At 38.2% G+C, this 20,997-nt stretch overlaps 1 protein-coding gene across 3 annotated transcripts in view; it reads right to left on the bottom strand.

Annotated features, from left to right (window-relative positions):
- The window catches only part of LOC114343614 (insulin-like growth factor-binding protein complex acid labile subunit), a 31,097-nt gene extending 10,359 nt beyond the window's left edge, over positions 1–20,738 (bottom strand). Inside the window, exon 1 of one of the 3 annotated variants that reach the window (XM_050650411.1) lies at positions 20,365–20,738. In XM_050650411.1, the coding sequence (XP_050506368.1) occupies positions 20,365–20,554 (190 nt within the window). In that variant the 5' untranslated portion in view covers positions 20,555–20,738. Of the gene's footprint in view, positions 1–19,681; positions 20,192–20,364 lie in introns of those variants that run through there. The other 2 variants (XM_028294450.2, XM_028294452.2) reach the window with 2 other exon arrangements.
- Positions 20,739–20,997: the final 259 nt, after the last annotated feature.

Raw genomic sequence — 20,997 nt, 5'->3', positions numbered from 1 at the left:
AAGGTTTCTAACAAATTAAACTTCACAATGAATTAAAATAATCAAGTAAAAACCTATCTATACATAACATATTAGAACATAGGTACCTAAAATACACAAATGATACATTTCACACACAAATATAATATTACAAAAATTGTAATGTGATAGTATGAAAAAAATAAAGGATACGGCAACGGTGTTACATGTCATGCTCGGATCCAATGCCAAAATCTACACAGACATATTAGGGTGCACTAATATTCAAGCAGTCCCAACAGTTAGATACATACTTTAACAACTAGCCATGCTCTTCATCAGTACGGGGTGTTTCTAAATAAGTGCGACAAACTTTAAGCGGTAATTCTGTATTAAAAAGTAATGACAGTTTGCTTTATAATTGTATGTCCGCAAACGGTTCGTTTCTGAGGTACGGGATGTTAAATTTTTTCTTACAAACTGACGATTTATTTATTGCTTTAAAACCGGTTGAGATATGCAAATGAAATTTGGTGGGTTTTAAGACTTATTTATTGCACATTTTTTGACATACAATTAAAAATTTAGTATTCAACATTTGCGTGCATACGGGTAAATCGATCGGTCATATTACCCGTATGCGCGAAAATGGTGAATATTAAATTCTTAATTGCATGTCAAAAAATACCCGATAACTATCTATTATAACACACCAAATTGAATTTGCATATCTTAACCGATTTTAATGCAATAAATAAATCGTCAGTTTGTAAGAATTCATCATCCTGTATCTTGGAAACGAAGCATTTGCGGATATATATTTATAAAGCAAATGGTCATTATTTTTCATGCAGAATTACCCCTTAAAGTTTATCGCACTTATTTAGAAACAGCCTGTACTGATGAAGAACATGGCTAGTGGTTAAACTACCTTTTGTATTATCCAACATAGCAAATGAATAAAAAAACAGAATGTTATGAAGACCTGAGGATATAGTTGGATTTTAATTTCAGTATTTTATAAATGCTAAAATAGTCCACAGGCTGTTGCAAACTTAAAGAAAAAAACACAGTGAAAATTTACCTGTTTAGCAACAATATTATTACAGCGATATTGTTAAAGAATAAAGATATGACAAATTGAAAAAATTACTTAAATCGGACAACAGGTTTAGGTGATACGAGACATCAAAAATGACCAATTTTTTGGGGTGCCTGTTTTCTCTGACGCGCAGTGTATAAATAATACTAAAATATTAATTATATACTATCCTCGATATGTTATTGACTTACTCATCGTGGTATTTTCTTTCTATTGACTTCCTCTTTTAGTATGGACAACCACAACCTACTGTATTCTACCGAGGAATTTGCGACACAATTGGTTTCATTTAGCTTAATTAGAGCCGCTTCTTTGATTTTTCTCTTTTTATCATCTGTTTCTTTCAAGACTATACTTGAATCTTTCCACTGAACTCTGTGCTCTTTATCACATGCGTGTTCATTTCATTTGAAAGATTCAAGTATAGTCCTGAAAGAAACAGATAGTAAAAAGAGAATAATCAAAGAAGCGGCTCTAATTATGCTAAATGAAACCAATTGTGTCGCAAATTCATCGGTAGAATGTAGTAGGATGTTGTTACCCATACTAAAAGAGGAAGTCAACAGAAAGAAAATACCATGATTAGTAAGTCAATAGCATATTGAGATTAGTACATAATTTATATTTTAGTATTATTTATATATCTATGTATTATTAATATTATTTATAATTTAAAATAACATACATATAAAGTCAGAAATTGGTGTTAGTTTTGAGAGTAAACTTAATGTAAGACCAAATACTTACAATGTCGGGATAGTATCATATGAGGTTTTTTCTGGTTTGTGTCAACACGGCTAGTTGCCAAAAGTTGGAACTAGTATTTATATAATCCTGTACCAACTGCCGGTTTAAAAAATAATTAACTGGGCCCCCTGGTGCTTAAATTTTTTTTTGGTCGAAATTTTTTTTAAATTCTTATACAAGGCTAGTTGCTAAAATTTGGAACTAGTATTTATATAATCCTATATCAAATTTGGGCCGCTTTAAAAAGTAATTAACCGGGTCCCGCGGCCCTTAAAGAATTTTTATTTTGTTAAAAAAAATACTTGGCGCTATTAAAAAAGCTTTTATTGTCATATTCTATTGTTAAGCGAAATAAATATAATACAGTCGACAGGAAAAAATACTTAAGCTTTTAAATGCTGATTTAGAAGATCTAAACTAAATTTTCAAAGAGAATACAGCGCTGGTGATCGACAAAAATAAAATTCGGAGATGAGTTAAGGAAAACAGACGGCAACTCCAATATGAGAATAAAAATTTAAACAGGTAAATTAAAGGGCAAAGGGCTATCTATACTTTGATGAAAGAAAAGACCATGGTCTTGGGAAACGCGAGACGAATTATGACAACTGAAGATATAGCTGTAATTGAAGGACCCGGTAGTTTATATTTTGGGTTTTTAGCTCTTAGCCAGTCTCGTGTCGCGTGTCAGATATTGTTGAAGGAGTATTAGATTACAAAGACATAATATAAATCTAAGCAAATTAAGTGTTATGGGATGTGATGGTACTACAAATGTCAATACGGGCTGGAAGGTGGAATCATTCGGATTATAGAAAGGCGAGTAAATAAACCGTTACAGTGGAGTGTATGCCCGTTGCACGCTAATGAACTTCCCTTGCGATATTTACTGCAAAAACTAGATGACCACACAAAAGGTCCCTATTCATATTGTGAGCTTATTAGATCCCTTGTTCCCAATTGCGAAAAAATGCCTGTTATTAAATTTAAACCCATAGAAGCTGTCTTGTCTCTTGTAAATAAAAGTGATCTAAGTTCAGATCAACAGTATGTATTCAAACTATCTAAAGCAATAATTGGAGATGGAATATGTTCTCAAAATTTGGCAGAGAGAAGTCCAGTGAAGATGGCACAAACACGTAGATTTACGACAGCTAATCGCATTCTTAGAGTTTATGTAGCTACAACTGATCTTTGTGAAAGCTTAAAGATTTCAGCTGAGTTTGTGATACAAGTATATGCTCGTATGAGGTTTGAGATAAAAACACAGCCAATATTGGAATATGGTGCTGCCTCTATGAATGCGGGCCTCGAGAGATTTTCCGAATAATGTCTCATCAATTTTATCAATAAAGTTATTCAAGACAATGCTTAATTTGCGCACCCGGAAATCATTCAAATTTTTATGTTAACAGATTCACGTCAACGTATTAGAGAGGTTGCTGTCAGAAGAATTTTTTTAAATGTAGGAAGGCTGGTATAAAAATTGCGTTTTAATAGTATCCCAAATTCCTAAATTAATTATTTCGATGCAGAAGATTACATAGATTTCATAGACTGGATGAATAGTACTGTAACAGATCCTCCTCTAATATAGTATTTGGCCGACGAGGAATTGTGGGACATGGTGAAACAAGTTCCACAGTTTGACAATTTTCCTTGCCATACTCAAGCGTAGGAGACGTGTGTGAAGATAATTACTGATGCGTCAATAAAAGTGTGTGGTGAAGAATCTAGAGATGGTTACATCCGAGCTAAACTTGATGCCAGAAGAATTAGCCGATATTTGAAAGTAAATTTCAATACTACGCTTCAAGAAGTGAGTAAGTAAAAATATTGAGCAAAGGAGGGTGGGTAGGTAGGTGGAACTCGTCGTGCAGCTACCTTATGGTGGTGATTTGGGTTAAATGAATATACGAAATAATACGAAATAATGCTAAATATGTGCCCAATAGTTCAATGTAAAAACCTTTCGTGCCGCATATTGATTCAAGCAAAGAGCTTCACAGTTCACAGCGTATAAATAGTAAATAAATATGCATTGTTTACCCCTCTTTTATATTTTTAGTCCTGGGGGCGGTTAAATTTTTTTAGATCATGATGAAAATTTTTTAACGAGATAGTAGCATCGTTATTAATATTTTAGACACTAGCCCGCTCCAAAAATAAACCAAAAAATAATAATTTTTTTAGGCCCCCGGGGACCCGGGCAAAAATAATTTAATTCGCCCTATGTTTGGTACACAGTATAAGGACTACCATACACAAATTTTTTTACTAGCCCGTTTAAAATTTCCCAAAAATTTTTCCCCGTTTTCGGCCCGGCCTACTATAGAATCACTAACATGAGAATTTTACTGTCACCATTGCATATGGTTGTCTTTTTAAAGACAGATCACATGCTATGATTTTTTTGTGACGGATGTTCTTGAGTTAAAGTTGATTTCATGTAATCGAATAAACTATCTTTCAATAAAGACCCAGGAACGCAACTCATAAATATTGGCAAATATCATTTTAAAGTCTTCTACATTAAAATGTGTAATATATATGTCTGAATTGCCGATATGAATGAGTCAGATTAAATTAAATTACTAGAAGTAACATTTTTGTTTAATTTATTAATATTTTGTATTTTGATAACGACGTCCGAAGTGGAAGTCGAAACGTCAATAAAAATCATTTTTCACGTTAAATTGTGGCTTATTTTCGAATTAGAACAGTGAATTACATAAATGCCACAAATAAATAGCTTCCGAACAAAATAATAAGACACCGATTCAATAAATCCGAAATAGTTAATGGTCTAAGAGCTAGCAACGTTTTCGAGAAACTATTTTAAGACAGCTGATTCTTTCATATATTGTTCCCTTTGCTTCCTCGAACACCGTACCGGCCATCTGGCTGCTGATACAGGTTGCGTTCATTACTGCGCAGCACACATGTTGTACAGGTAAATACAAAATCAGGGTGATTGATTAGTGTGATAAAGCTCAGTAGATCCGCTATAGTAATAGATAGCAATAAAAGTTAATAACAAAACTTGTAGCCAACTTTGAGCTTCACATTACAAAATTAGTTAGAATGTTACAGGGTGTTCGATATCATAATGGCATACCAAACTTTTGTTTTTTTTTTAATGGAACACCCTATATTTTATTTTATATTCGAAATCCTGTTAACTTCTCCATCACAAAAATATAAAGGTTTGTTATGTTATACAGGGTATTTACAAAGTTATAACCAATGTTCCACAAAAATCGTAATAAGTTCAGCTCCCTGTATAAATAAAAATAAGCACAACAGTAATGGTTTATTGGTGTTATGTTTTTTGTTGATTGTCAAAATTTATAAAAATGGTTGATATTGCTAATTTTCTTTATATCGAATATAGGATGAGTCATGAGTCAAAACGCAAGTACATTATTTTCTCAGTCATTTTAAATAGAACACCTTAATTAATAACTTGCTGTGAAAAATGAAAATATCTCTAAAACTAAAAATTTAGGCATAGGGAATATTATACAAAAATTTAAGTACGGTAATGATACTTTTCGATGGTGATATAAAATACAGGGTGTTCCATTTAAAATTTCTGAGAAAAGAATGTACTTGCGTTTTGACTCAACCTGTATTCGATATAAGGAAAATTAGCAATATCAACCATTTTTATAAATTTTGACAATCAACAAAAAAGTATAGCACCAATAAACCATTGCTGTTGTGATGGGAGCTTACGTTTTTCATAAAAAATTGGTTATAACTTTGTAAAAGCCCTATATAACATAACAAACCTTTATGTTTTTGTGATGGAAAAGTTAAGAGAATTTCGACTATAAAATAAAATATAGGTTGTTCTATTTAAAAAAAAACATATGTTTGGTTTGCCACTATGTTATCGAACATCCTGTAATATTCTAACTAATAAGTTTGGTTTGCCACTATGTTATCGAACATCCTGTAATATTCTAACTAATTTCGTAATGTAAAGCTGAAAGTTGGCTACAATTTTTGTTATCAACTTTTATTGCTATCTATTACTATAGCGGATCTACTGAGCTTTATCACACTCATCAATCACCCTGTATATTGAATTTAAATTATTTTAGGACGAGAAACATTTTTTTGTCATTACTTTTTAAACCACAAAAATGTCTGGCAATTGTAGTTCATATTTCTCATAATGTTTAAAAAGCAATGACAAAATAATTTTTCGTCTTACAATAATTTTAAATTCGATATGTTTACCTGTACAAATGTGCTACGCAGTAATGAACGCAACCTGTATCAGCAGCCAGATAGCCGGTACGGTGTTCGAGGAAGCATAGGGAATAATATATTAAAGAACCAGTTGTCTTAAAATAATTTTTTTTCCAACGTTGGACTCTTGGTGCATAAGTAAAGACTCTAAATCTATAAAATGACTTTTTATGGCGAATTAAAAATTATTTGTGGGGAATATTATTTAAAATCTCTCTTATTGTGACGTCATGCGCGAACTCATCCTAGTTTCGTTCTTGGGAGCATCCTAAAGTTATATAAATTTCACCCGTATAAAAAAACGAATCCCTCACCAGCTTTTTGATGACGATTTCTACAGAAGGATTGAATTTTGCAAAACAATGACGGATTTTATAATAAATTGAAAACCAAAATATTTTACACAATATTTGCTTTACTGATAAGTACGTTTTTTCATAAAGGACATGCTAACACTCAAAATTCTCTCCCCCCTCTTTCTCTCTCTCTCTCTCTCTCTCTCTCTCCTATGGCGTTACAGATTAAGTAGGGCCCTAGCCTCCCCCAGCATCCGCCTTTACCCAGGCCACCAACTGACGTCATATAACGTCGAGAAAACGTCAGTTTTGGTTGAATATATACACGTATTTGAAAATTACGTCATATAGACGTCTTTTGTAGGTGACTTTAAATACGTAAGATTAATGACGTTAAAGTAACGTTTAAAAAACGTTTTCTTTTCAGACAGTTTAAGTCTGACGTCACAAAATTGGGAGGAGCTTGTTTGTATTACTCCAAACAATGTCGTTAAATAATTTTCATAAGAAATTTCTCATTTATTGTTTACGTGGTTTGTGTCTTGTGTGATAAAATAAGACTTTTCGTTTAGATATTTAGTTGAAGAAACGTGTTAATTAAGAGATTTGTATTCGTTTTTGCTCAGTGAGTTAGTTTAATGCAGTATTCTTCTTGACAACTGTTTGAGGTTATGTTTATTTTCTGTTAATGAACTAATTATGTGTTATCGACTTTTATCGAGTAATTTGTTAATAAATTATTTATTAGTTTGTATGTTTTTTCAGTTTTGACACAGTAAGTAGGTATACTTATATAAATAGTGAAAATTCTATAATGCGAGGGCTGGTACAATCATGCAGAATCAATGTTAGATTACTTCTAATGCACAAGCGATCTTAAACAAATAGTAGTATATCTTCATCTACACATGAGACGTAGACCTATAGCTTTCATGTTACCTATTTTTTATACTACCTATTTTGAAACACCTGAAAGAGGTCACTTTTTGAAAGTATTAAAGACGTGAATATTACCGACGTATAAAAGACGTCACTTTTTAGACGTTTTAAAATCGTCACAATTATGACGTCAAATCGATGAGACAAATACACGTGATTTTCAACGTCTATACTACGTCATAGAAACACGTCAATTGGTCATTTTTATGACGTGTTATCTACGTTATAAAAACGTCGTTTGGTTGCCTGGGTAATTATCTCTGTTCCTGGCTTCTCTCTTTCAGTTGTCCACCTTCAATATCTCTTTAGCATCTGTTCTCACTTCGTCTATCCACCTCTTCATTGATCTTCCTACTGGAAGACGTTCGACCATAGTTCTCGCTTATAAAATTCTCGGTTAGAAAATTCTCGCTACTGAAGTGAAAAAAATTCGCGACTTTTTAGGGAAGGTCGTACATAGTATCCCGATAAACTGAACGTTTTGTTTGGTATTCTTGGGAATACTACTAATGGACTTTTATTCGTTCGTTCGTTGGGGAAAATGTAACTGGTGAGCTCTATTTAAATCTGTTTGAAGAAATAATAGACCTCTTAATAACAATTACTTTGGAAAATCAAATTGATGTGCCTGATAGCATGATTTTCTAAGAAGCTGTGATTCACTTTTAAGAAGCTCCATAACATTACTTTCTTCCAGTTAGACAGTGGCTAGATTGCCTGGCAGATCTCTCCGGGGCTGTAATTTTTTCCTCGACGTTGGTGGGAGGGACGAGTAACTGGTCTTGGTCTCTGTTTTTGTGAGGAGGGCACGACCAGTGAAACCAAATACAGTCCCAGCGTCCAGCGACTGTGCACTGGGTGGGCGCTGGACACCGCCGCTGGACGCTAAAGGGCGCAGCAACTGGGGCGAGCAGTTGCTGCGCCTTCGCCTTCAGCGATTTTGTCTACCTTCCAACTTTCCTGCGGCTACACAAACCCCTCATTGCTTTGATCGTCTCCCCCAAACTTGGATGGGGGTCGAGGTTTTCCTCGACCTCCGCCAAACTCTCTTCATTTTCTTTAAAATGACCATCACACCCTAAATGTAGCCGACATGTCTTACCCCCACCTAACCACTTCTCCCAGTTGCACGGAAATTCCAGGCAGACTGTGGATACAGACTGCCACTGAGCCAGGAGGCAACCGTGAGAAAAAGCCTAGAGGAGAAAACCTCAATAAAAAATCCGTAATCCAAGGTATGGGACACCGTGCCGAAGGATGGATGACCACACGATACGTGGCCATGAACGGTTCCCTCGGGGCACCAGGCGAAACCCCGTTGTAACGTAGCCTTACCACCACACGCGGGGCTCTGTGGTGGCGAAAAACTAGTTCCCTTGCTACTCGTGGGACCTATATGAGCTCATACACAATTTAAAAAAACGCGGGCGACCAGAGCGGTGAATCTGGAAGGATAACAGACCACTTTAAGAGGAGGAGTTCTATAAACTACCCCCCTGAAGCCATTTATACTAAAAGAAAAATGTCCTCCGGCCACAAGCCGGCAGAAAAAGTATACAAAAAGAAGACATGCTATGAGGCAATCGAGTTACTCGACTACCTTGCGGACATATCGAAGCAGCTTTTAAAGTTTGATTCGCTAGTTAAACCACACCGAAGCCCATTAAGGACTTGTGTAAGAATCTCGCAAAAAGACACTCCTTCCAGAAGATGGATTTGGTGAAGGACTGGCTGGTTAAGAACTCAATGGAACCAGTAGAGAAACTGTTAATAGAGAACGAGACCCAGGTTGATATGGGAGCCAAAAAAACCGTGGAATGCGGTACCCAAACCGACGCATGGCACGGTCCCCCCCAGCCCCCAGCGCGGTCAGGATGACGAGTCTTGATGGAGTAAACTCTTATGAAGACTTCCAGAGGCACGCTCGCTTTGATTGGCCTGAGGGGATCTTTAAAAAGACAAGCGTTGAAGTGCGGAACCCCCTTGACTCGGGCTGCAACGTGAAAGTTGTGGCCTTAGAGTCAAACGACCCAAATATGGCCCTGTCCATACAGAGATTATACAGGGACAGGTACCCGGCCCTCTCCACCCTCGAAGGCGACTTCGAGGTGATGGAAAACTCCTATACAGTGAGAGTAGGCGGCGTAAGGAAAACGACGGATGAGAGAATCGTTAAAGTAAAGGCCAATACACCGGAGAAAATCTGGCTCGCCCTGGAGCTGATCAGAGAAGAAACCAAGGCGGGAGACTCGGTGGCACTACATCACCTTAGTTTCATGCAGGTGCATGATTTGCGAAAGATGGCTGAAGTCATCTTCTCGAAGACGGAGGTAAGTAAGGTCCAGATCCATACTACGGCCACACGGAAAGAAAGACTCACCTATGGATTCATAGTCTCGAAGAAAGATTCGTCTTATTCACAATTACTCGAGGGGGTGGAGAAAGCTGTTGGGGACTCGAAGGCGAAAGATGCCATCCGTAGTCTGCGCAGCACTAAAGATGGGAACCTTCTTATTACTCTGGATAAGGACCAGGATGCAGCCAACAGCATCAAAACCGCCATCACTAACAAGGAGTGCGGGTTAACGGCCAAGATGGTGGGTGCGAAGAAGCAGGCCATCATACATATAAGAGGCATGACCGAAAATACTGAGGAATCACATCTAAAGGCAGCCATTAAAAAGGAATTGGGCACCTAGGAGCCCAATTTCCTAATTAAGCAACTCAGACCAATGCGTAACAGTACCAAGGCGGCCACGGTGGTACTAAGCGCACAGGCGGCCACGAAAATGTTGGAAGTCGGACACCTCAAGGTTGGCCTCGTACGCTGCGAGGTGGAGAAGAGGTACATTGTAAAAAAATGCCAAAGGTGCTGGAGCTACCTCCATTAAATCAGTAAGTGTAATGGACCCGACCGCACTGGGTGCTGTCAAAACTGCGGCAAGAAGGACCTTGCTTTCGATGCTTGCAAAGAAGAGGAGTTCTGCGCGGTGTGCGAGCAGGCGCACCGCATCGGCAGTGGGAGATGTCCTGCCTTCCGAGAGGCGCTTCAGAAAGTAAAGGCGGCGGACCAAGGTAGATCCTTTGAATCTTCCCCACCACTATTCAACCAGCGGCCGGCCACCGTAAATAAAGTCACTAAAACAAAACGCGCGGGGACTTCGTCTAAGGAGGCTATTCCTACCCAAGATATCGCTGCTACTCCTCGCACGCAACAGGAGGAGACCGAAATAAATGAGGCCTTAAGCCGTCACCCTCCTACTACAGAAGACCTGGAAAGGATGGATGACGAGGTGTTCAACAGAGGAGTGTTTACCGATGAAGGACTTTTGGATAAGTACGATGTGATACTAAATGAGGCCACAGAGAATTTGCGTCGTGCTAGGAAGACGACGTGTTCCACCTTTCCACCCCCCCACCAAGGAAAGGGAACTTTGGATGTCTCAAACCCCCCTCAAGAACAATGCAGCGGTAGTGGCAGCACAAGTACGCTTCCCCCCAAGGAGTCTTGCCATCAGGATGGCTCTGGGGCCGAGGAAAATGTCGATTAGTGTTCACCCATTCTGCTTTTACACTTCGGGACTATTGGTTGGGTAGTTTTTCTTTACTAGCGCGATGGCGACGGCGGCGAACAGACAGCTCAGGATTTTGCAAGTGAATGTTGGTAGAGCTAAAGTGGCGCACGACTTGGTCTATGCAAAAGCCTTAGACATCGGGGCGGATCTGGTGATCGTACCAGAACCCAATAAAAAAATCGCTAGTAAGTTTGGTTGGGTGCCGGATGTGCTCCGCGACGTCGCTGTCCACCTTATCAATAAGAACGTGAGTATCCAAAAGATCCAAAGGAAGGAGAGTGTAGTCAAAATCAACTTAGTTGATGTGGCTATTATAGCCTGCTACATCTCTCCTAACGTCAACATGGCGGTCTATCGAGATAAGGTGGACAGCATTATGGAAGCTGCTCTGGTGGAAAAGAATTTCATCATAGCCGGGGATATAAACGCGAAATCCGTTCTATGGGGTTCCCTAAGGAACGACAGTAGAGGAGAGGTATGGAATGAGTGGATCTCCTCTCTCGATCTGGTGACTGCGAATAACGGTAAGCCTACTTTCGAGAGGGGGATTCGCGCACCCATATCGACGTTAGGCTGGTGTCAACCAAGTATTCCAGTAGGGTCACGAAGTGGGATGTGCTGGATGACAATCTATTCACATTCCACAAGTATATCTCCTACGAAATCGGATCCAGGGGGTCGACCAGTGGCGGTAGAAAGGTCATGACTTTTGATAGGGCAACCTTCAGCGACCGTGTTAGGGATCTCCGCGGGGAGGTCCCTGACTTTGCCAGCCTTAGAGATGTCATGATACGAGCACATAGGGCGAGCACGAGGCGCAGCCAGATTCCGTATACGGTACCGTACTGGTGGAACGAGGAGGTACAAGCAACTAGAATTAACTGTTTCAGACTAAGACGCATCGCACAGAGGGACAGAACCCTGCAATCCAGGGACACATACAAACAAGCCAAAAAAGACCTCACCAAGGTCATCAGGAGGTCCAAACGTATGTGCTGGACGAACCTGTGCGATGCGCTCGAGGACGACATATGGGGCGAGGCCTACAGGATTGCCACTAAGGCCCTGCGTGTCGAAGACCCATATAGACTCACCGAGAGTAGAACGAGAGACATTGCGGACATCCTCTTTTCCAGGAAGCCCGATTTGTTCTTCGTGCCCGCCACATGTGAGCGCCCTGAAGCCGTCACTTCCATAGAACTCACCAGAGCAGTGGAAGCGATCAAGACTGGGAAGTCGCCGGGACCTGACCGTGTACCGCCGGAGGCCGTTAAAATTTTGGTAGCAGCGCAGCCTGAGTTGGTCAGATCGGTACTGACCCAACTCCTCACTGCTCAAATTTTCCCTGACGTTTTGAAGAGGGCACGCCTCACCCTAATTCCGAAACCCGGTAAAAACCCGGAGGAGGCCAGCTCCTACCGACCGATCTGTCTCCTTGATAGTCTAGGCAAACTCTACGAAAACGTAGTTAAGAACCGCCTACAAGCGGAATTGGATCTCTGATAGGAAATTCTGATAGGAACGCCATCTCTGATAGGAAATTCGGATTCAGGAAAGCCAGATCGGCGGTAGATGTTGTTAAGTTCATTACAGTCCGCGTTAAAGCCACGGCGAGGAGGTGGGCAGTAGTGATCATGTTCGATGTTAAAATTGCATTTAACTCGGCAAGTTGGGGACATATAGTCCGCAGGATGGAGGCCCTCAACGTGTCGAGTTATCTGACAAACATGATCAAAAGCTACCTAACTAATAGGCACATGTCTGCAGGTAACAACGACATTACACTTACGGCAGGTGTTCCACAAGGGTCCGTCTTAGGCCCGACGCTGTGGAACATCCTCTACGACGACGTTTTAAATATACCATACGGTCGGGACTGCATCGCGGTTGCATACGCTGACGACCTGGCCATTCTCGTAACCAGCGATCTGTACTGGGAGGTGGTTAGTACGGCCGAGATATGTTTCAGGCGGGTGAATGCCTGGATGAACGAGAACGACCTTGAACTCGCAGGCGGTAAGACAGAGGTGGTTATCCTAAAGGGACCTAGGGATAGACCGGACCTGTTGTTCCATTTTGGAAACAGCGAGGTCAAGTCGAGCCTCTGTGCCAAATATCTTGGCGTGGACCTCGACAAAGGGCTGGGATTCACCAAACACCTCGCAAGGGTGGTGAGGAAGGCCGAGGCACAAACTGCAGCTCTCCGAAAAATAACACCAAATATCGGAGGGCCAAGTAGTGCCCGGAGAAGACTGTACCTACACGTCGTACAGTCTACCCTTCTCTATGGGGTTCCGGTCTGGGTTGAGGTTCTACATCACAAGAAATGCAGAGATATGATAAACAAGGCACAGAGGAAGCCTCTGTTGAATGTAGAAAGCTCATACAAGACTGCATCAACCGTGGATCTACAGGTGATCGCGGGCGCCCCTCCCATACATCTGCTAGCTAAGGAACGCCAATTCCTATATGAGCACCGCCACGGCCACTTACCCGGGGTAAGATCGGCCGCACGACAACAAATCCTGGCGGACTGGCAGCTGGAATGGGAGGCGGAATCTATCAAAGCCCAGTGGACCAAAAGGCTGATCCCGAACGTAGAGTCGTGGTACGCCTGCAAGTTCAAGAGAGTAAATTTTTACTTTACACAATTTTTGACCGGTCATGGATCATTCAGGGCATTCACCCACAGGATCGGGAAGTCGGACGACGACTTATGCCGGACCTGTCGCGTGAGGGAAGACACAGAACACTGCGTTTTCCAGCGCAGCGTCTTTGCTCACGAGCAGGTGAGGCTTCGTAGTAGGTTTGGCGACATCGGCCCTAACAATATTATTAATTTTGCGATCGGAAACAAGGCGGATTTCGAGGCCATAATTGACATTATAACCGGTATAATTAAGAGAAAATCCGAGTTATAACGACTGGAGCAGAATGGGTGAGGCGGGTCAACACAATAGTTATAAAATAAAAAAATATATATAAAAAATAAAAAAAAAATAATAAAAAAAAGCAAAATAAGAAATAATAAAAAAAATAATCCGCGTCAGAGAAATATGACCCTAATTCTTCTAGGGCTCATTCTATCCGCCACACTACAGAACAGTCACCCAAGCCCTGCCGTTTTCAGGCAGAGGTTGGCCCACCTTCCTCCGTGCAGGAATCAGACTTTTCTCTATTTAGTCCTACCGTTTCTAGGCTGGAAAATAGACCCTTAAACGACCCAATGCTTCTAATTACTTTCTTTCAGACAGCTCGGGATATCCCCATGGATCGCTCCCTAAGGAGCACGTCCAGGGATATTCCGGGTCGGAAGAGGGGGTGGTTTTAGTTGGTAGGCGGCTGGTCATGGGGGGCATGCGGGACGCACGGGCCATACTGTGGTTGGTGCGCCCTAGCGTGTTCTCTTTTCCTGTCCGAGTCCAACAGTACTAGGGACACCTTCCCTAGTCTGCTAAGAGCGTTCCACCTCAGTCCAAAAAAAAAGATTGCCTGGCAGATGGATTGGTCATTAATAGAAAGGCCACCACAATGACCCGACCTAGCATTTCTCGATTTCTTCCTATGGGGACACCTAAAGTCCATTGTTTATAAAACACAACCTCGAAATTTGGAAGAATAACGGCTGCGCATGGGGAACTTCAAGCTTTACGGTTTGTAATGTAATTTAGTTGAAAATTAGTCTATAAAATGTCCCCCTCGCAAAAAAATTTGACGTGTTTTTTGCATATTTTTAGATATTCTCTAGAGACCGAATTAGGTATAGAGGGTGGTACGTTTTCAAATTGACACACTGTATAAGATAAGATATTATTATTTACATGTAGTTTCCAAATAATTAGGTACTCCCATTTATGCTATTTCCTTTCACTCCCAGTATAATTGGCTGAATAATAATTACTGTTTTATAAATTTGAATTACGTGAAAAGGGTTTAATCGGGTAAGATGATGAAAGATGCTCCCAACTCGATTCAAATTCCATATAGGCCATTTTTTAGCACAAATAGGAAAACTCACTTTCTGAAATTTTTAGCCCCCTAGGTGGTCACGTGACCCGTCTAGAGTCTAATAATTAGGCTTTTTAGGTTTTTATTCTTCATCTCAGCAGCATCGAGAGCTAGAAAAAAAACTTTAATGAGTCTAAAAAACACTCATTCTCACGAAAAAAAATATATAACAGGTATTTTTGCACAATATTTTACCCTGAATTTTTTCAGATTGTTCAAATTAGTAAAACGTACTTTTAAAAATAAAAAACCACACCTTTTTTCCGCAAAAAAAAAACACACCGCGATTTTTTAAAGAAAAACCGACATTAAAAATAAGAAAAAATGTTTATTGCGCATTTAGCGCGAAGTAGTATTGCCTAGAATTGTCAAGGTACCCCAAATGAAGATGATATAAAAAATCAAAAACTAATTTTTTCATATTCTTCTATTTTTTTTAATAGAACCAACACTGAAAATCGTAAAAACATTTTCTCACGTGTTTAACATTAAGGGCTTTTGTCCTTAATTTTTTTAGAGTCACTCAAACAGTCACAGATACCATACAATCAAAAACCGATTTTTCACGTTTTCTTCAAGGAAAAACAGCTTTTAAAGTGCGAAATATACATTAAAAACATCTCATACATAAACATCTATCGTTCCGAATCCTCCGAATAATTTCTAGATTGTGGTGAATATTATTTTTAATGTCGTTTACAAAAATATTTTTTTTCAGAATTTTTTCTAGATTTTTAAGAATGATAGAAGATATTTCAGTGAAAGATGCAATTAATTAGACTTAAATAAATAAATAAATCCGGAAACAGTTCGATTTTTATTTTTAAATTATGACTTTTTGGTATTATATCATTCTTGTGACGTCATCCATCTGGGCGTGATGAAGTAATCAATATTTTTTTAAATGAGATTAGAGGTCGTGTGCTAGCTCATTGGAAAGGTTATTCAATTCTCTATTCAGTAATATAAACATAAGGCCGTCCGCACATGGGTCGATCGAAGACACGTCTCGATGTTCGCGCGTCTTGCTCGTCTTAAGGCGGGATACATATGCGCTCTGCTCGGTATGCGAGCCGCTCGCGCGCAGCATGTTCGTCAGATTAGTACGTGTTTTCAAGTGACGCACAAACGGCACGAACACGGCGCACCACGTCGGTTTTTCAACAAACGCTTTGATGGTTCGCAATACGTATTTGGACGGGTTTGCGAGTGGTTTGTTGGTTTTGGCGCGCCTGAGTTGAATATTTGTTAGTAATGGAGTGGTTGGAACTGTCGGAAGGAAATATCAAACTTATTGATGTTTTGGAAAATTATTATTGTGGGATCCTCAACAAAGAACCATTTAAAGAAACAACTTAAAGCTGATCTGAGGGGAAACAGAAGCTGAAACAAAAAATATACATGCGGACCAATGTAAAATAGGTCATTTCATTGTTGTCTTCTTACCGGCGTTAGAAATACAAAATAAGATTTACTATTTTATTTGGGCATAAGCCACAACTCGAGTTTGAAATCAAGTTTACTTGACGTTTCGACTTTCACTTCGGAAATAGTTATCAATATCAAAAAAACATTCATAAACTAAAAATTTAACTTTGTTTCTGGTGAAGCAAGGCAGTTGGAACAAGCAAATATATTATGTGTCACCGGAAAGCGAAATAGGTAACGCATAACTTGGAAGGGCTTATAGTTTTCTAACTTCGCTTCTGGTGAAACAACGGAGTTGAAACAAGCAGATATATTATAATTGGGTCACCGGAAATCGAAAAAGATAACGCACAACTTGGAAGAGTTTATAGTTTTCTAACTTCGCTTCTGGTGAAGCAACGGAGATGGAACAAGCAGATATATCATAATTGGGCCACCGGCAAGCGAAAAAGCTAACGCACAACTTGGAAGAAACTATAGTTTTCTAAATAACTTTCTGGTGAAGCAACGCAGTTGAAACAAGCAGATATATTACAATTGTGTCACCGGGAAGCGAAAAAGTTAACACACGGCTTGGAAGAACCTATAGTTCTCTAATTTTGTTTCTGGTAGTTTTATGGTTGTAGGAACAAGCAGATATATTATAATTGTGTCGCCGGCAAGCCAAAAAGGTAGTCCCTGAAATGTTCAGGAGTGAAACAATCGCTTAGCGAAAGGCCATACGGGCGATAATTTACGGCGCCATAAGAGCAGTAAACCTGAGGAGGCATTGGTTGACTAACCAATTGTAGATGAAATAGTTAGTCAACCAATGCCTCGTCAGGTTTACTGCTCTTACGGCACCGTAAATTATCGCCCGTATGGCCTTTCGCTTAAAATTCGACAATTTTTACGATTTTATATCAGGAGATCAGAAACGCGAAAGGGTTGAATTTATAGGGCTTTTCATTCACAGTCATTTGTTTCGAGCTTCTGTCATATGTTGTATAATCTGTGTATAATATTAATATATATATAATATATATATATATATATATATATATATATATATATATATATATATATATATATATATATATAAATGACAATCGATGAAAAGCCCTATTGGAAGATGATAAGTTCATTCGATTACATGAAATCAACTTTAACTTAAGAATATCCGAAAATCAGAAGAAAGAAAATCAGAGAATATCAGAAAAATCATAAATGATTACGGTGAAATTTTCTGTTAGTGATCCCATAGTAAATAACGAGGAAAAAAACCTCATAATTTGATCCCAACAAGGTAAACATTTGGTCTTACATTTAGTTTACTCTAAAAATCAACACGAAACGTTTGAAATATTTTATTAGAGATATTTTTACCGTTTATTTGGAACGTCAAATAAACTTGAATCAAACTCAAACTGTGGCTTATTCCATATAAAATAGTAAATGGCATAAGATGCCACAAGAAAATAGTTTCAGAACAATACCAAAATAAGATGTAGTACAGGACAGAGACATGATTATCTACAATTACTAAACCATAGGTTTCCTCTGGATCGCGGAAGTTTCGTCAAAATGAAAAATTTTAACGAAAAATAACCGCGCCACGAACGCGTAGCGCTCACACGGCGCGGAGTTCGCGGCGCGGATATCTGTCTCCGCCTTTATACGAACCCTGCGGCACAAGCGATTGTTCTCCGCACCCGCACACTAGTCGATTCAGTTTGCTCACATCTTCCAACCAGGAAGAACGCATTTTTTATATATCAACCAAAACGACTATTTCGATCTGTGAAAAGTACGGTATTGTTACATTTTTAGTAAAATTTGAATACAATGAGCATTATACTGAGGACATTTTTCTACTTCCCCAACGAATTTTATATTAAACATCTAGAAACAGAAGTTCAATGTTTTCAGAATTTTATATTACAAACAATATATTTCCACAAAGCTAGTAGGTTGTACTACAATCAACGAACATAACATGCAGCGATCTTTAAATAAAACTAAAATTTAATTAAGCACAAAAAACAACAAAAAACGAAGGAAACAAATAAAATAAACCACCTATATGACTGGAAACGTGCGTCTCACTCGAACTTTCTCGTGCGCTACGGATCGCAAGCGACGAGAGTCGTACAAGACGAGGAGATTTGAAATCCTAAACGCTCCGTATACGGACCTCAATGCCACAACGAAGGAACTTGACTAGCGAGGAGAGACCTACGCGACTGGAATCGAGTCGAGTAGTTCGAGCGTCGCCCCATGTGCGGACGGCCTAACATAATTATTTATGCAGGGTGTTCTAAAAAATGTTTTTTTTGAATAAATTAATTGACACAAAAAGAAGAATGTATGAGATTTATTTAATTCAAAATACGTTTTACTTTTCATTAAATGTTCAAAGTGCCAATAGGCAGTGAGTGGCAGCTTGAACATTGAATTTAAGCGAAAATCAATGTTTATTTATCAAATAAACATTCTGGGATACCTTGACATAATTCTGGGCAGTATTACTTCGTGTTAAATGCGCAAAAAATGTTTTCCGATTTTTAATGTTGTTTTTCTTAAAAAAAAACAAAAAAAAAACGAAAAATGCGATTATTTTATTTCTAAAAGTATGTTTCACCATGTTGTTCTGAAGCTATTTCCTTGTGGCATTTTTATGATTAATTATTTATATGGGAAATAAGCCACAATTAAAATGAAAAAAATAATTTTATTAACGTTTCGACGCCCAAATCGGGTGCCGTTGTCAAAATACAAAATATTACTGTAATATTTTGTATTTTGACAACGGCACCCGATTTGGGCGTCGAAACGTTAATAAAATTATTTTTTTCATTTTAATTGTGGCTTATTTCCCATATAAATAATTAATTATGTTTCACCAATTTGAAAAATCTGAAAAAAATCAGGGTGAAATATTGTGCAAAATACACGTTATATATTTTTTCTGTTTTATAATTTTTTAGAGTCCTTAAAAATTTTAAAATCGTTCTAAAAATTCAAATTTCCTGCTCAAAATTAAAAAAAAATTCAGACAACTTTTTGAAAGCTACAACTTTTTTATTTAAACTTTTTTGCTAGTTCTCGATGCGGCTGACATAAAGAAAAAAACAGCGAAAAAGCCTATTTAGGCTCTAGGCGGGTCACGTGACCACCTAGGGGGCTAAAACTTTCAGAAAGTTAGTTTTTCTATATGTACTAAAAAGTGGTCTATATGGAATTCGAATCAAGTTGGGGGCATTTTTCATAATCTTACCCGGCTGGGCTCTTTTCTTTTTTCTCATTCTGGTGAAAAATCCTGAGAAACACTTTGACACACAGGGGCATCTAAACTCTTTATTAGAATCTTAAAAAATATTAATACGTACCTGTAGAACATTCTTAGCTTGAATAAATGAACTTTCGATGAAACTGGTTTGATGTATCTATTAATCTCAAAATTAAATTATTCTACCTTGATTGAATTCTTTCTCCTTTTTCGTGTTCAACAACACACTGACTTTTTGTCTGTATATATTTTTTTATATAAATAGTGATGTCTATAGCTACTGACACTTTCTTAAAAAATGGTATTAACTATTAACCATTGCTATTTTTTATAGCAATTTGGTAGGTATACAGGGTGATCAATTTTTGTGACAAAGTTCGTTGTATCTGTTATTTTATTATAGCAAAAGCAAATATACAAAAATAGGTGGTTACTTACTATGAGGTACTAACTAATTTTAAAATGTGTAATTTTTGTATCTCATAATATAATAACAGATATAACGGAACTTGTCACAAAAGTTGATAAACACGTATCTTTTAAATCTAGTTTGAATGAATAGGGCTTTTCATTCGCAGTCATTTGTTTCGAGATTGTGTCAATGTCGTATAATCCCTGTACATTAATATTATAGATACACAGATTATACAAATATGACAGAAGCTCAAAACAAATGGCAATCGATGAAAAGCCCTATGAATGAATTTTTGAAATGATTGATTGTTTATGGTACCACAAACTACAAACCATGCATGCACACAATGTACCGTGTAATGTACCTACCTAACGTGTCCCTCCATACGTTATCACAGTACAGTAGGTATGTATGTGGAAAAAATAAAACTAAATTACCTTGAATTCTTTCTCCTTTTTCATGTTCAATAACACACCGATGTTTGTCTGCATGTTGTCCATTTGAGAGAATTTGAAGATAAAATAAAATATTTATCATCAATACTAGTTTTAGAAACATTTTTTATATACAATAGCGATGTTTACCTACATCTACTGACACTTTATCAGATATGTTATTAATCATTAGTACCTAGATAGCAATTTGTGGTCAATATCTTTTAAATGTGGCCAATAAATGAATTTTTGAAAGTTTTGACTGTTTACCGTAACGTTATCATGTAGGTATGAGAGAAACTAGTTTCAACCAGGGCCGGATTTAAGGGGGCATGCTGGGCAGCTGCCGGGTCCCCACAAAGCGCGAAACCTAAAAAAATCAGCACATTATTCACGTAGAATGATTCTTGTCAACTAATTAACTGTGATATTTCGTTACATGGAAGGTTTCACTCCTGTTAAAAGGTTTCTCATATTTTTGCCAAATCATGGCCATAGAGCAGAAGATATGTTTAATTCTCTAATCACATTCTTGCAAGAAAATGATATCGATTTGACAAACTGCAG

This window comes from Diabrotica virgifera, chromosome 5, assembly GCF_917563875.1.
Source record: "Diabrotica virgifera virgifera chromosome 5, PGI_DIABVI_V3a".
NCBI classification, from domain to species: domain Eukaryota; kingdom Metazoa; phylum Arthropoda; class Insecta; order Coleoptera; family Chrysomelidae; genus Diabrotica; species Diabrotica virgifera.
The sequence above is the reverse complement of the archived record's forward strand: the minus strand, read 5'-3'. Positions and strand labels throughout refer to the sequence as shown.